This window comes from Phoenix dactylifera, unplaced genomic scaffold (genome assembly GCF_009389715.1).
Source record: "Phoenix dactylifera cultivar Barhee BC4 unplaced genomic scaffold, palm_55x_up_171113_PBpolish2nd_filt_p 000352F, whole genome shotgun sequence".
In the NCBI taxonomy this organism is placed as follows: domain Eukaryota; kingdom Viridiplantae; phylum Streptophyta; class Magnoliopsida; order Arecales; family Arecaceae; genus Phoenix; species Phoenix dactylifera.
The window spans coordinates 304,244-319,354 of NW_024067810.1; the positions used below are offsets into that span (position 1 = coordinate 304,244).

At 38.0% G+C, this 15,111-nt stretch overlaps 2 protein-coding genes across 3 annotated transcripts; both read right to left on the minus strand.

Annotated features, from left to right (window-relative positions):
- Window positions 1-4,193: 4,193 nt before the first annotated feature.
- LOC103717404 (protein cornichon homolog 4-like) lies at window positions 4,194-8,446 on the minus strand. 2 transcript variants are annotated; one of them, XM_008805778.3, is made up of 4 exons: window positions 8,231-8,446; window positions 5,696-5,877; window positions 4,693-4,789; window positions 4,194-4,585 (listed from the first exon to the last, which is right to left on the minus strand). In XM_008805778.3, the coding sequence occupies exons 1-4, from the start codon at window positions 8,294-8,296 to the stop codon at window positions 4,559-4,561; spliced, it is 372 nt and encodes a 123-aa protein (XP_008804000.1). In that variant the 5' UTR covers window positions 8,297-8,446; the 3' UTR covers window positions 4,194-4,558. The 2 variants fall into 2 exon arrangements, with proteins under 2 accessions (XP_008804000.1, XP_008803999.1); XM_008805777.3 differs by having other exon boundaries at window positions 4,667-4,789.
- Window positions 8,447-12,215: 3,769 nt separating this feature from the next.
- On the minus strand, window positions 12,216-13,394 carry LOC103717403 (uncharacterized protein At4g22758-like). The gene is made up of 2 exons (XM_008805776.3): window positions 12,919-13,394; window positions 12,216-12,606 (listed from the first exon to the last, which is right to left on the minus strand). The coding sequence occupies exons 1-2, from the start codon at window positions 13,268-13,270 to the stop codon at window positions 12,461-12,463; spliced, it is 498 nt and encodes a 165-aa protein (XP_008803998.1). The 5' UTR covers window positions 13,271-13,394; the 3' UTR covers window positions 12,216-12,460.
- Between the last annotated feature and the right edge of the window lie 1,717 nt (window positions 13,395-15,111).

The window sequence follows — 15,111 nt, forward strand, 5'->3', positions numbered from 1 at the left end:
AAATGTAAAATTCCACAAGCTAAAATTGAAAGAAGTCTATTTAAAATGTATCTTGAGAAAGATGTTTGAAAGATAAAGGAAAAGGATTACCATCTGGTTTGTGTTCACTCTCCTGTATCTGATAATAAAGATATCGAACCTTATCAAGAGGTTAGATTTTTTCAAAAAAAATGAAGACAATGAGGGATTGTAGTCTCTCAAAAGAGATGGCTTGGTTCTTCAACTCGTAGTTCCCTCTGTTAAATATGGCTTGGTAAGCCAAAAAGTCAAACAAAAGTGACAAATCACAGCAAAAATGTCAACATGAAAAATCTTTGTGGTGATCTTTTATAAAAGTTTTTACTTGCAACATCTTGTATTATCACACATCTCTGGAAAACAGTCTTCTTATATCAATAAATAAAACTACTGACTGTGCAAATATAATCCCCTTTCCGTTAAATCTGCATAAAATTTACATGGAATTTAACTAAACACATGGTTATATTTATTGGATGCTGAAAGATAATTTTTATCATTGTGCTCACATGTAGTGTAACATATTTTTCAATTTAGTATGCAATTATCTAAAAAAATTAATTTTTTTTTCAAAAATTAAGTTAGACAATTAAAGACATGGGTCAACTTTTTTTTTTTTTTGTGCATTTTCAGCAAGTCTAACAATGGCCTACAGTCAATTTAAATGTAACATGGAACCGATAGAAAGGGGTTTTGTTCGAATTATCAAGGACTTCCTTCTATAATTTTGTAAAAATGAATAAGATATTCCCTGCAAATATGGTAATACATCATACATGCAGTGGTGTCTTGCTGCTTAAGCAATATAATTATACATGGCCAAGTCACTGTAAGTCACATTCCATAACTATATTAATGAAGCTTCTGAGAAGAGTCTCACTTCCAAAACTAGTTCTCAGTTAACAGGTATCCCAAGCATATACCACATCTTCATGCAGCGAAGAAATGTGCTCTCAAGCTTTACAGCTTGAGTTTTCTTGGAGACAACTCAATAATCCATCGTTAAGTTTGCTATTTTTAAGAATGACTACCTCTATATAAGTAATTTCTTGAGAAACAAGGTGGCCTGAAATTTCAAACAAACACACACACACACACATACACGCAGAGAGGTCATGAAGGCAAGGAAGAAGACTAGCTCTTCTTGTTTGGTATTCATGATGCTAAACATTGTAGCTACTGCCATCTTCCTGAGTAATTCAAGGTCATTATCTACCAGAAAATCGAACACGTTTACCGAGCAGTCTCTCCTTCCGACGATACCATATCAAGAAGTAGAAGAAGGCATAAGCAAGGAAGCTGCTACTGTTGATGGTGATTCAATGAATAGGCAAGTAGATTCAATGATGCATGAAGATTCTAATGGTGGTGCTGTTTATGATGATGAAAATGGTAATTGTGATGGTGGTGCTCATGATGAGAACGATATTGATCCCATTTGTCTATGGGAGAGATCAGAACTGTTTATTTCCAGTGTCATTCATGGATGGAGGGAAGAAAAGATGAGAGAACAGCTGATGCATCCATCATGATCAGCTGGCAACCCTTATAATCATTTGCTTTTCAGCGAATCAACGAGGATAAATCCGAAGGTATTCGCATGTTCTTGGATTGTAAGCTATATTTGTGGAGAAATTTGCCGTCAATTATGAATGTATATGAAAGTAATTTGCATACAAAACATATATACAACACCATAACCACAGTTGCTGAGTTTGCATCAGCAATATTGATTATGCCTAGAGAATTCAAAATGTGTTATTTTTGGTTGGAACCCATATCTTAAATCTTCAATAGTCAAGTAAACAACTTGGTGGTGATAGATTGCAGCAAGTATAGCTCATACTTCTTCATCTTTTTCACAAGGATATTTGATAAATATTCATGGCTACTATCAAAAGTATTCTTGAATCTTTATCAGAAGTATACCAAAAATGACCAATATCGTCAAGCTATTCACACCGGCACTGGGGGTTGCCAAAATGCTCGAAACAAACTCTTTTTCTGCTGGCCCTTTCGCTTTACTAACCTCAATTTGGTTAGCCAATTCCATGCATTCTCTGATTACATGTTGATGTATCAATCATTTGCAAAATTACAACTTTTAATTGCCACATTATGGACTTTTTTCTCAAAAAAAATTTGCCATAATATGGAAAACTGGAAACCGTCTGTCAACGCCATAGATTCTATAATTTTGTTCCTTTGTGACAAACAAATAGACATATAACCTATGTCGTTACTTGAAATGGATGAAGACCTCCACTCGAATTAGCTATATGGAAAGTTCTCACTGAGATGTGTTCGTAGGTGTCACACTCGATAGGAGCTATGGCATTTCCAAGATTTTTCTCCAACAATGGTTGGTTTAGCCTGGGCCTGCACCTCAGCCTCGATCCCAGCAGGTTTGAGAATTCAGTAAGGGCCTGTTTGGATGATTGAGTGCAAAATCATATAGAATTCGTGGGTTCAGCCAGTATAACAAATAAGATTAGCGGATTATATGCTAAATTAGGCCTATATTTATAGATATCCAGAAATAACCTGGGAGTGACCCAACCTGAATCCTATAGAAGTAAAAAAGATCCGACTACATCTCTTTTGTTTGATTTCAGTTTCCCATCAGAATGCATAGGCGGCCATAAAATGATGCAAAATTTTTTTTTTTTTTTTTTGATGTTAAGTTGTAATTGCTGGGTCACGATACTTCCTATTTCTAAGCAACCATAGTCACAAGTTTGTCATACATGAATAATCATTCCAAATTAAGAATTTCTTTAAAAAAATCGTCAAAATTTCAGAAAAATAGCAAATAACGAATAAAAAATAATAAAATTTAAAAATATAGATCTTTTAAAATATTTTTGAGTTGCTTATTCAAAGGAGAGGCAAAAATATCATCTCGAACAATCGTAAGCAGTATTATAAATTGGTGATATTATATAAGTATTTAATTGGTCATGAATACTTTACGACTAAATTATAAAATTCATGTACAATTTGAGAATAATTTGGAAGAATCTGGATTAATTCATTTTTGGAGAATAATTCAGAACATCTTTCGGTCAAGAGAAAAATCATGAATAACTTAATTTATTTAATAATTTGGAGAATACTGTAGCTATGCATGCAAAAAATATGCTAAAAGCAAACATAGTTGTAATTGTTAACCGACTGGTCTGGTAACCTAAAATTTTCTAAATTTCTTTGGCTCCAGGTGGTCCAGCGACCTAAAACTTCCTAAAATTCTTTGGTTAAAAGTTGGAAATTCATATGGTTATGGTATATGATTACTTTTGGTATTATAGAATAAAATGCTTTAATGAGATGAAGAAAAGAAGATTCTCTTCCCAATGATTTGAAGCAAAAGATTTTCTTTTCTTTTCTTGTTGGTGATTTATTTGGGGAGGGGAGTTGTAGAAGGTGGGGGGTGTGGTCTCTGTCTTAGGCATGGGTAAACTAATGTTAAATCAAGAAAGAAATTATAGGAAAATCAAATAAAAACTTGAAGAGAGCGTTCATCTAATGAAAGGTTTTTAATTTGTTAGAGCAGAAGAGGGTGCTGCAATCTCCATTACACTTGTATTGTTCAAATAACCATTCATGATGTGTAGACTTCTCTTTTTCTTCGATTTTTCTTTTCTTGGTATATAAAAGGGTGGACCATCCGTCACTTGGACTTTCCTTTATAACTAATTCAAAGAGAACATTGAGGAATAAATGATAATCTGGTAAGAAACAGAGTATTTATTCCATCAAAAATGGTTGTTCACGCTGATGTAAGTACTATGACAACTTAACATGCTGTTCTTTATTTAGTTTAAGCCAGGAGGCTATTAATGTCTTCTTAAAAGCATTAACCAAAGAGGCTAGAATGATTTTTCTGGTGAAAGGAGTGCATTGGTTGGTGATATTACACCATGATAGGTGAAATAGAAAGTACATCCACAGGAAGAATGACTTTTTTCTGGTTTTCAGCTTTCCTTGTGCCAAGGGCCAGCCAAACTCTCACACTGAACTTTTGGTAACCCAAACAATCACATAAAAATACATGTAGGTTAAGAGAGAAAAAATGACCTAACCTGCCAAGGAGTTCCTTCTATTCACCACTACCACAAGGACATCGTGCGACAAATGAATCTCTAACCGATAAACTGGAAGGGAACTGGACTTGCTTGAAAAGCTCTAAATCAACACTCAGAATTTTATCAATAACATAAATATTAAGTATCATACAACTACAAAGATCTTCGTGAATGTAAACAAGTAGTCACCCTTTTTAACAACCATTCAGGTGAAATTGATGGACAATCAAACAGATAAGAATCTTGTATTTACATGGAAGCATAACAAAATAGAGCATGACAACCCAATTTGAGTTCGATGCACACTTCCAGGAGCTTGTTGCCGGATCACCAGCAAATGCCCTGATGTGGCTCCAGCAGCTATTAAGGACATTGGTTGACATCGGTTAATTGGCAATTTAATGTTTCATGCAAGTAAAACACTCCATAGATACTGGGTTTCGATGGACTACTCATCATCCTCCAGCATGCTCCAAATCATCCTGCATGCACAAGAAATCACATTAATTAGCCCAACTTGCCCCACAAATTATCTAAATCCAGACTTGTGGTGTGCCATTTACCAGAATAAAGATAAAAAGAGAATTACAACAACACTGATCAGCTTAAAAAGGCGACGTTTCTTTTCCGTGTCGAGTTGATTAAATATCTCGGTCACATCCACCAGATGCTGCTGCTGCTGATACCTGGGGGGAATCCCAAAAAAAAGAGCTGCTTGTTCATTTCAGAGTCAATTTTGGTGCCTAATTCTGAAAAAAAGTACTGAGAACCTTTTGGCCAGAAGATAGAAATCAACTGCATGTTATAACTTCATTTGTTGGCAAATGTATCTTATCTTGACATTAAAAAGAACAAAGTCCTGATAAAAATATGTCATCTCTAATATACAATTTCAGTTTGTATGGTTGCCTTTATTCATTAATTATTGGTGGCAACTTTTGTAAGCCATTTGGTATACAATATCCTGCTCATAAAACATCTTAATCGTTATAAGGATATGATGGTTTGCCACATATGCAATCTTTTAATTTGTGGCTTACTCCATCATGGAATTAATTCAAAGTTGAACAGTACTATCCTTTTTGCTCCACAAGATGCCAAACTGCACAAAAACAGATCATCTATTTGAATTTCTGTCAAATAAACAGGAGGCATCTACCGAGTAAGTTCTGCACAATACATAGTCTAAATTCTGAAGTCTCCATGTCTTATTCAGAAGTCTGTGAATTCAGGGACAGACGACTGACAAGAAACGAAGAACATAATTAGAGACAAGGTCAAATCAAATCTCAAAAAAAATAATCCATGTGCATTAAAAAAAAAGAAGAAGAAGAAGATCCTCAAGTGCCTGCAAAAGCAAAGATCCTCAAAGTAACAGATAAAAATTGATATCAACTCTAGCTGATATGCCCTGTCACTCAAATCTTCATTATTGCATCAAGGTGTACAAAACCAAACTGACTTTCAGCATAAAAGAAGGGCAAAATTTTTCCCTATGTAAACATGAACCTTGATTTATTGGATCTCTCTATCTTCTTTTAATGATTATAAGCATGTCTGTACTGGTGCAAGGTATGGGAAAAAAGACTTACAGTCTCACATTGTAGTAAACGATAGGAGCACAAAACAAAAACAATAACCAATGGCCAGACAGGAGGAAGAGCAGACATAAGACTCCTTGTAGGGCAAATTCTGGTAGAACCACTTTATTTATCCGTGAAGCTGAATCGTAAGGGTTAATATAGTCAAACTCTAGGTCTGCCAAGCACATGAGCTGCAAAAACATAATTTCAGAGTCAAAATACAAGCTGTATAGTATACAAACTTAAATTCAGGGAAAAAAATGTTTGCAGGAAATATCAGAAGGTCAGCAAAGCATGTTTAGTCATTCAACAAACATATGATTCTGTAGAAGTTATTAATTTTGTCCATAGGCAAAAATCAGTATCTTTCACTTCACACAAAATGTGAAACCTTCAGGGTCATATTTCCTAATGTTTGATTTAATATAAGATAGTAAGTACATGGAAGCACTGAATCTGTGTATTGCCACCAAAATGCCAACTATTGCAATGAATATGAGGACATCAACAAATATCTGGGTCTATTATAAACAATCCTGTGACCCTGGTTGTGTTTGTTTTCATGTAAGTATTAGAAGTGCTTGAACTTGAGTCCTAAGAACTCAAGTCCCCACAACTTAAGCTTGCCTTTTGTTTTGGATGAAACTGATTCATGTAAAGTTAAAAAAAAAACAGAAAAGGTATTGCCATTTAAATTATCATTTCATTTATTAGATATTTCTTATATGATCCATTTGTAAGGTGATAGTGAGTGGCAGTGCATTCAAAAGGCAGTACTTAGTGCCCTTCTCATCCACATGGGACTTGACCTTGGTGCCCCCATGCGGAATTCAAGTTTGAGGTTTTCGGTTAAGTGGGAACCCAAGTTCCTCACTTCAGGCTAAGTTGCATCAAAACAAATGCCTGGAAGCAACCCTCCAGAACCAATATAATTATTTTCTGAAAAAAAAACCTTTGAAACAAAGCTAATATCTCATATTTATTCCTTAAAGGATGGCATCCATTTTACACTTGATGGTTATATTTTTTTCTTGACCCCCTTGTGATAATCTTGTTAATACCGCCTTCATCCCCCTAGTGTGGTTACTTATTGATGAGGTGAACAATAAGACATCGTAAATGAAGGATTCCTAGAAAGAGATCGACCATGACAAAAGCATATTTGTTGACAAATTTTCTCATTGTTCTGAACCAGATGAAGAATTGCAATTCCAGAGTGAAGAACATCAATGAAAGAATGCACTATCAGTGATTCCATTATACAAATAAGTTTACCTTCTTTGTGCATATATATGTATGTACATGCTCGTCAGTGGATTATAATATGATTTAGCCGATACTATGACAAGCAGAGGAAAACAAAAACCAAACCCTAATTAACCTGAACAAATCCAAAGAAAGAGAGAAAAAAAGCACATGAAGTTGATGAATATCACTCATTTCGAATATGTGCCGCATAGAGTTTGAGCTATAAAAAGAACCAACATGATGCTTCGCACATGGTAATGACTTTTATGACTTCTCACATGCCAATAACTTGACCAGTTACACTACTCAGATGTGACAAATAATGTGTACGTAAGTACAGCATAAGGTAGGATAGATTGCCATAAAGTTGAAAAGACATGTTGCAAGCAAATAATTCACTTCTTCTCAAAGTCAAAATCCTCTATATCCCCCAAGGCCTCAAACAAATAGACACTGTTCAAATTTTTCAATTTTTTAAAATCTACATCATTCCCCTGCTTCTGTTAATACACTTGCCCAAACTAGATATGCAATCCAAAACAGAGGGAAAGTCTCAACCAAATCACAAGCCCTCAAGCTAAAGCCAACCGATAAGAACTCAATGTACAACCTTTACCACACTATTGCTTAAACTAACAGGCCCAAAGACTCCAATTTTTCCAAGCCCTTCTTTTTCACATTTCGAACAATAAAAGAGTAGTCCATTCCATCAAGTAGCACCATACCTTCATACCACCCTCTAAAGATGATTAAAGAGTCATTCTTACTATCCCACCAAACAAAAGCACAAAACATCAAAGGAAGAAGCCATCCAAACTCAGAGCTTTATTAGCTCCAACGCTGAAATCAACTTCACTATTTTTCCCCTCAGGTAAAAGCCCCCGAACCACAGCACGGCTTGTCATCTTATTCGAATAGAACAAACTACCACCCTGCTTTAAAACTCCAGCCAAGAGCAGATCAATAACCTACTCATCTTCCGCCCATTCACCAGACAAGAGAACTAGCAAGTATTCTATCATCTAAAAACCTTATGCAGGCTTCAAATTTTGTTCCATTGAGATAAATTAAAAAAAAAAAAATTCCGTTAGCAAAACAACCATAAAGTCAACCGATGATCTAAAAACAGCAAATATTAAGAACAGACGAGAGGGAAAAGGGGATCAGCATCTCGTAAAAAGTTCGATTTTTGCTTCGCGAGCTCGAGAGGACATAAAGTTTCGATTTTTATCCAAGGGTTTGAGAGAAAACGACTAAAGCTTGGATTTTTGGGCTCGATTAGACGGGAGAAGTTACCTGGTAGATGATAAGAACGATGAGGGCGATCAGGAGGAAGAAGGCGGTGATCCAAACGAAAACCATCCCGCCCCGCCAACCCCCAATGCTCGCCCCCCGCGCTGCCACCGGAACGTGGACGCCTTCCGGTGAGAAGGCGTGGGATTCTAATTATATTGTGGGGAAGGCTCCCGTCCCATGCTGGGACCGGGGCGGTGAGGGATTTTGATCTTTTTTTTTTTTTTGGTAAAAGAGGGATTTTGATCTTTTAACTCAAGTCCAGCACAAGAAAGAAAAGAATATTTACTTAATGTATACATACCATAAATGCACCCAACTGCATACCCTTTTCGATGATACATCGGCACCAAATCATGCAGCCCCACGTTGGGTTGTGAAATGTGTCGATGGGAGTGTTGCTTGAAGTGGGAGTATCAAATATTAGTTTTCCAATAGATTTTGCTTCACCAATGTGTAATGTAATAAGAATTTAATGTATTTAAGATGAACAATGTGCATGCTCTAATCTCATAATAACATAGCCTGCTCTAAAACAAGTATGGTTGGAGAGCTGTGGATGTTAACTAGTGTGCAATTTATAAAGTCTTTGATGTTTTGGTATCAAGTATGTGAGTTCATATCCCACTTCCATCCGATTTTTGGCCAAGAATTTTCTTGCCGTAGTTCTCAAATATATATATATATATATATATATATATATATATATATATATATATAGAGAGAGAGAGAGAGAGAGAGAGAGAGAGAGAGAGAGAGGGAGAGAACTCGAATGAACTGGACAAAAGTCTTTATTGTTTAGGTTGTCTCTTGGTTGGATTTGCCTAACCCAATTCATCCTACAATATGGTTTAGCGAAGAAATTTATACTAATAATCATGATGCAGAGTCAAAATGGATGGTACAACTATAACAAAGAAACTCTTCAATTTTTTCTCTTTTTTTTTTGGTACGGCGGTAACTCACACCAAATGTGCATGAGGACATCCAGAAAGGTCAAAAAGAAAAAGTTAACAGAAAAAAGAAGAAACACATTCTTTTAGAAGAACTCTTCTGAGTGGTGCGTAATATAGAGAGCAACCAATTAACAGCATTGTTCGGCTCTCGATAAACATAAATGACCTAAAAGGAAGCAAACTCTCCCACGAGCCCACAAATATTCTAAAGCAATGGGTGCCGGTCAACATGGTTATGCTGGCCCTACATCTAGCCAATTACCGTGTCTGAGTCGCCTACCACAATGGGGCTCCTAATCTTTCACTTCTCTCTTGTTCTCAATCTTTTGTGTTGTTCCTGGCTCCTGCCATTCAGTCTTTTCCACCATGACAAAATGCCACATCAACCATAAGACAAGGAACTGTACATTTGATATTTCGCTCAAAGGCTCTCTCTTTCACTCACTCAATCACTTATTCTCGACCCTCTCCTCTTCATGCGTGTTTCTATGAGCGTGCATACCAGTAAAACCATCAAGGATAGGTTTATAAGTTACAGTACTCCTTGATAGAGATGATATTGATAAAAGTGAAATGCATTAGTTATTTGAAAATGTCAAGGATGGGTGAAGTCGTTGGACAAAGATTAGGTTTCCTTGATCTCTTTTGGCTAAATAGATAATACCTCAAGTATACAATGATTTTATAAGCAGGCATTGCTTCTTGCTTGGCAATTGCACAATCAGCTCTTGTCCATGTCCATGTACCATAAAATTATATATATCTCAAATCTAATTCATCTTTGTCTATTTACATTGGACATGGCCATTGTCCACCTGGTATATTGCTCGAGTCTTGTAAGGGTTCACATAACATTTTATGAAATATGGGCATAAAATTTAGAGTTGGAAACATATTCATATATGCTTAAGATTCTTGGAATTAAGTCTAACGACTGGTAGCTCGATAATCTGATTCTCATTTTCACAATATTTCTCAAAAGACATTCTTTAGACGACGGCATCAAACAAATAAGCTATTTGTGAGAGGCTCATGTTTGATTGGAATCAGGCTCTTTCTATTCACACAATGAGCTAAAAGGTAGACTTAGGCTTACCTTAATTTGTTGGGCTTGGCTTGAAACACTCAAATTGCCATTTAAATAGAGGGTATGATTACTTGGACAAGCCCAATTTCATTCTTAGATGGTTCATCTCACTTTGTAATTTAGCCTTTTCTTTATTTTGGTGGAAATAAATCTGCTATTTATCTTCCTAAACCTTGTCACTCAAAGTCCGCAATGTCCCATGCCACCATTAACATTTTGCGCATCTGCGTTTAGACCTCGCCCTCTAAATCTAGAGAAACTTATGGAAGTACAAGAAAGCATCTCTAACAACCATTTGGCCTTTTACATGTCTTGTGAGATCTGTGATGATGGCTTGGCTAGGAATTTGTCACTAACTTGAAGGGTTGGCATTAAGCTAAGATCTTGAGGACTGCTATTTAAACCTTAGTAAACTTCTCTCAATCCCTGTAATAAAATTTGTAAGAGAGAGATAATTTTGATGGTTGAGTTCAATAATCTTGAATTTTTTAAAGAAAAATTCGCATGTTTCAATAGTGTTATTGGCCATTATATTTTACAATGTTATTGAGCATTAAAAAAAAACAAAAAAAAAAAGTTGTTACTCCAACCTATCATAGGATTTTTAATCATAGCCATCATGACCCATAGTACCTATTATAGATAATAATTAACAATAATTGTGAAAAACGATGATGTCTTGTTGTGTCATTATTCAAAGAGTATTATCTTCCAAATTGACATATAAATTTATTGTCAAAATTATTATTTTTATTATAGGAAGGGCCGAATGATTGCTATTATATTTGCACGATGACGCTAAATCCATTACAATGCTATAAAGCTATTTTTTAGAACATGGTAAAAAGATACAACATAGGACTAATGACATCGAGCTATATTGAATCTTAATTCATTTTCTTTTATTGCATCGATCATCAAGCACATAAAGATGATAAGACCCGTGCTCCACTAAGTTCAAGCCAATTTAGTACTCCCTGGGCCTAGAAGTCGAAGTAGTTGATATGGTCCACAAGGGTACCAAAAATTGAAAGATGGGGTTTACCTTTTATGCAAAAAAAAGATTTATATTTCTTCCCACAAATCTACCATTGGATCGTGCAATAGTCGCTTCGAGAATTATACAAGCAGATGATTGAAAAAGCTCGAAGTGCTTTGAGATCTGTATAGGGCACAATCCAATAGTCAATATTGTGAAAGAACATCAATCATTCTTTTGTGCAAAAGATGTAACTCTAGCCTCAAAATTGAGGGGGCCAAAAACTTAAGCAGACCTGATCTTATCTGGGTCAAGTTTAGATAAGATTTTTTTTTCCTTATCCATCAAATATGGATTTCATAATTTTTAACTCAAACTTTAAATAGGTTAGATGTGAATTAGAGCTTTAAGCTGGCTCCGATCACGCGACTAGAATTCTATCCAGGTCGGAATATTTTAGTCTGGATCAAATGATGATCTTGGATAATTTTTTTTTGAATAATAAATCTTTTATAATACTTATTATTTTAATCAATTTAGAAAAAGAGATGATAAGAATTAAAAGTATTGGATTGTTAGGCTAGGTCCATTGACAATCGAGTCTTGCAAAATAGATTAGATTAAGGATCAAATAGATCATTTGGGTCAGGTTTGATATGGGTTAATATTTTTATACATTATTGTCCATACTTGACCTGATATGAATTCAAACAAACCTAACTAACTGCCATCCTTGCATAGATTTTTCCAAACAAACATCCATCTTAAAACCATGCATGCTAGCCTCATTCAAATCCTCCTAAGTTCCCTTGCCAATGTGATAGAAGGGGGTTGTTGCAAATCTGTTGGTAAATCACAAGATACACCTCAATTCTCTCTCCTTCTCATAAAAGTACATGCTTCTCTCTCTCTTTGGAAAAATTATTAGATGGATCAAATCCAATAGACGAGTCCAAGGCAAGTGTATGGTGGATAACATAACGAATTCTCATTCATATTTTGATCTTGAATAGTTTGAATACAAAGAGGTGTGGGGAGAACCATTGAATTGGTTCATCTGATAGAGCATGCTATCTTATTAAAATATAGACTTCTTCCACCAAAAACAAATAGGAAGACCTAACATTATTCCAAAATTCAAGAATGGATCCAGAGACAAATTCGGAAATTCCGTGTCAAATTCGATATTCCACGACTCAAAAATTCTAAAATCAACGCGACTTCACGGCAGCCGCCGGCACCTCCTTGGCTCCATAATTCTGGCGTCCCACCACCATGTTTGCCGGCTTCGAGGGCTTCGAGTACAAGAAGAAGTTCCGAGATCCCAAGGCGATCAGTTTCTCCTCCGGATTCAAAACTAATAAAAACCATCCAAAGATCAAACACTCACCACATGCCAACCTTCCGTTCTAATCCTTCCATCCGAACGACCGCATAGAAATTCCGATGCGGGTTGTCAAGAGAGTTGGAGCCTTGGAGGGGCAGTGCATTACCCGCATGAAAATTTCTATGCGTTCGTCGGAGAAATTAAGAAGGAAATTTGAAAACGTCGGGGGCAATTTCGGAAACTAAAATAAAATTCTGAAGCCATGGAGGAGAGAGACGAAGGCGATGGAAACCCTAGCGCGGGTCACAGAGAGAGAGAGAGAGAGGAGAAGGGAATGCGTACTCTCTAGGCTATACTGGGAGTAGTGGAGGTTGAAAGCCTTGGGATCGGTGTGGGGGAGCAGCGGTCGGCGGCCCTGCTTGGCGTATGTCTCCACCGCCGCCCGGACGATATCCGCCACCGTGTTCTCCAGCGACATCACCAAGAGCACGGGCCCCACGCTCCCCTCGATCGTCAGGTTCAGCAAAACCTTCGTCAGCCGCTGCCCCGCCACCCCTCCGTTGATCTCCGGCCGCCGAGGGAGATTCCGGTGGTTCTCCGGTAGCTGGATCGGCGTTGCCCGGTCGGAGGCCCCCTGCGCCAGGCCGTGGAAGGAAGCGGATCGCCGCGCGGCCGCGAGGCCCCGGGACTTCATGGCGGCTCCAGGATCGGGCAGAAGCGGCCGCCGCCGACGCGAGAGCGAGGAGAGGAAGTGGAATCGAAGGCGGGGCTTGGGATTGGGGTTAGGGCTAGGTTCCCAGTGGGAAATCCGGCTCTAGGGTTTGGCATGGCTTGGGGAGGGGCGAGCGACGGCTTCGCGTACTTATAAGGGTGGGGTGGGAGGGTACGCGTTCTCGAAGGCACGGTTGCCAAAGTTTTCGAGGTGGTCGAATTCTATTTGAATAACCCTAGGTTTCTATAAAACTACGGGAATTGCCACCCTGGGTCATGCTAAGGGCCAGGGGATTTCTATTGAAAGTGACACGTGTCGATGAACCAGTGAATGTAGTGCCCCCAGTTGTGATCTCTCAAGGTGGAAAAATTATTTGATCGATCGGGCCAATAATTTCTCTGCCAGATGCGGACACGTGGAAATCGAACGTAACGAATTAAACGGACTCAAAATCGGACTGGAGAATGATACTATAAACTAACTTGCTCCTCCAAATTATTTTCATTTTTTCAGACTGTAATCATGACCGTCCGTTGGGTATGAAAACGTTATAGTGTATAATATAAAGCAAAGAGAAACCAAGGGAGGATTAGTGTAATTCACGAGATTGGCTTGATTAGTTCCATTAAAATGCTGTTATGCAAACAATGATCGCATTTATTATTTATATCTTGAGGCAAATGATAGTATTTATAGCCATTATATCAGCCGAAAATAATTTTAGTAAGGTCCATTATAATAGAGAACGATTATTATTAAAATCTTGGTAGAAAGTAGCAAAATATAAGGTCGTCAATGTTTATTATTGCTGATAGAGAGAAAAATGGATCGTCCAGCCCACGACTAAAAGGCTGCACAGTTTTGGCCCAGTAAATACTGACGATGAATGACTGAATCTTCATCTCGATCCAGAGCCAACTCGTCCTCGAAACTCTGCCTAAACCTCTACCAACTCTAGACATTCGTCGATTCCCCAGACCAAGTTCGGAGTGCCTCTAGACAAACGCCAACCTCAGCGATACACAGCATACGTTCTGACCCTCGAGCTCAGAGCGCTCCCTCGAGTACACCTCGGAACCTGTAAAACCAAGCTACTCTCATTCTCCATCAGGCCGACCTCGCTAAACGCATGACGCGACTACTTAACGAGCTTGGCCTCGTCAACGACCGCATCCATATGCGGCCCTACGCCCACCTACGTGGCCGTACTCCACCACACCGCCGTGTCATGTCTCCATAACCTGCCAACAGCAGTCAGACGTCACTTTGACTACTCCGGTCATACTCTGCCGTGACTGTCAACATCCTACCGTTCTTAAGAACGGGTTGTACCGGACATCATCAGCCTGCCTGAGCTACACGCCATCCGGCTCAGAGCCACACCCCCTTATAATGGAGACTGACAGTACCTCCGTTACATGGGCCACTCCACCGAGGCTATAAATAGCTCGGTCAGGTAATTTCTAAGGGACTTTTGGTCGCGACCAAATTCACCCACTCTAACTTGATCGTCGGAGGGGCCTCACTGTGAAAATCGGTGAGGCTTTATGCAAGTCCGCAGCCGTCGCGTAGGAGATGGCTCCCGTCGTCCCCTTTTCAGCACCAACGGCTTCATCGGCTCCACCGGCATGGTCACCCTCGGGCCAGATTTGATCCACAACAATAGCATTGTAGCTGCCATCATAGTTATTACTTTAATAATATATAATTCCAAATTTGGCAGATGATGCCCAAAGTAATCATTTTTGCAGCCACGGTTTGGAAAAGGAAGAAATAAAATAAAATAGGGAGAAAATAATAAGAGTGGAATCGGCTGACTCATT

Excerpts from the sequence above, each read along its gene's own strand:
- LOC103717404 (XM_008805777.3), bottom strand. The coding sequence starts at position 8,296 with ATGGTTTTCGTTTGGATCACCGCCTTCTTCCTCCTGATCGCCCTCATC. Across the intron at positions 5,878-8,230 it reads TCGTTCTTATCATCTACCAG|CTCATGTGCTTGGCAGACCT; the intron begins GTAACTTCTCCC and ends ATGTTTTTGCAG. Across the intron at positions 4,790-5,695 it reads GTTTACTACAATGTGAGACT|GTATCAGCAGCAGCAGCATC; the intron begins GTAAGTCTTTTT and ends GATTCCCCCCAG.
- LOC103717403 (XM_008805776.3), bottom strand. The coding sequence starts at position 13,270 with ATGAAGTCCCGGGGCCTCGCGGCCGCGCGGCGATCCGCTTCCTTCCAC. Across the intron at positions 12,607-12,918 it reads CTCCCAGTATAGCCTAGAGA|TTTTGAATCCGGAGGAGAAA; the intron begins GTACGCATTCCC and ends GGTTTTTATTAG.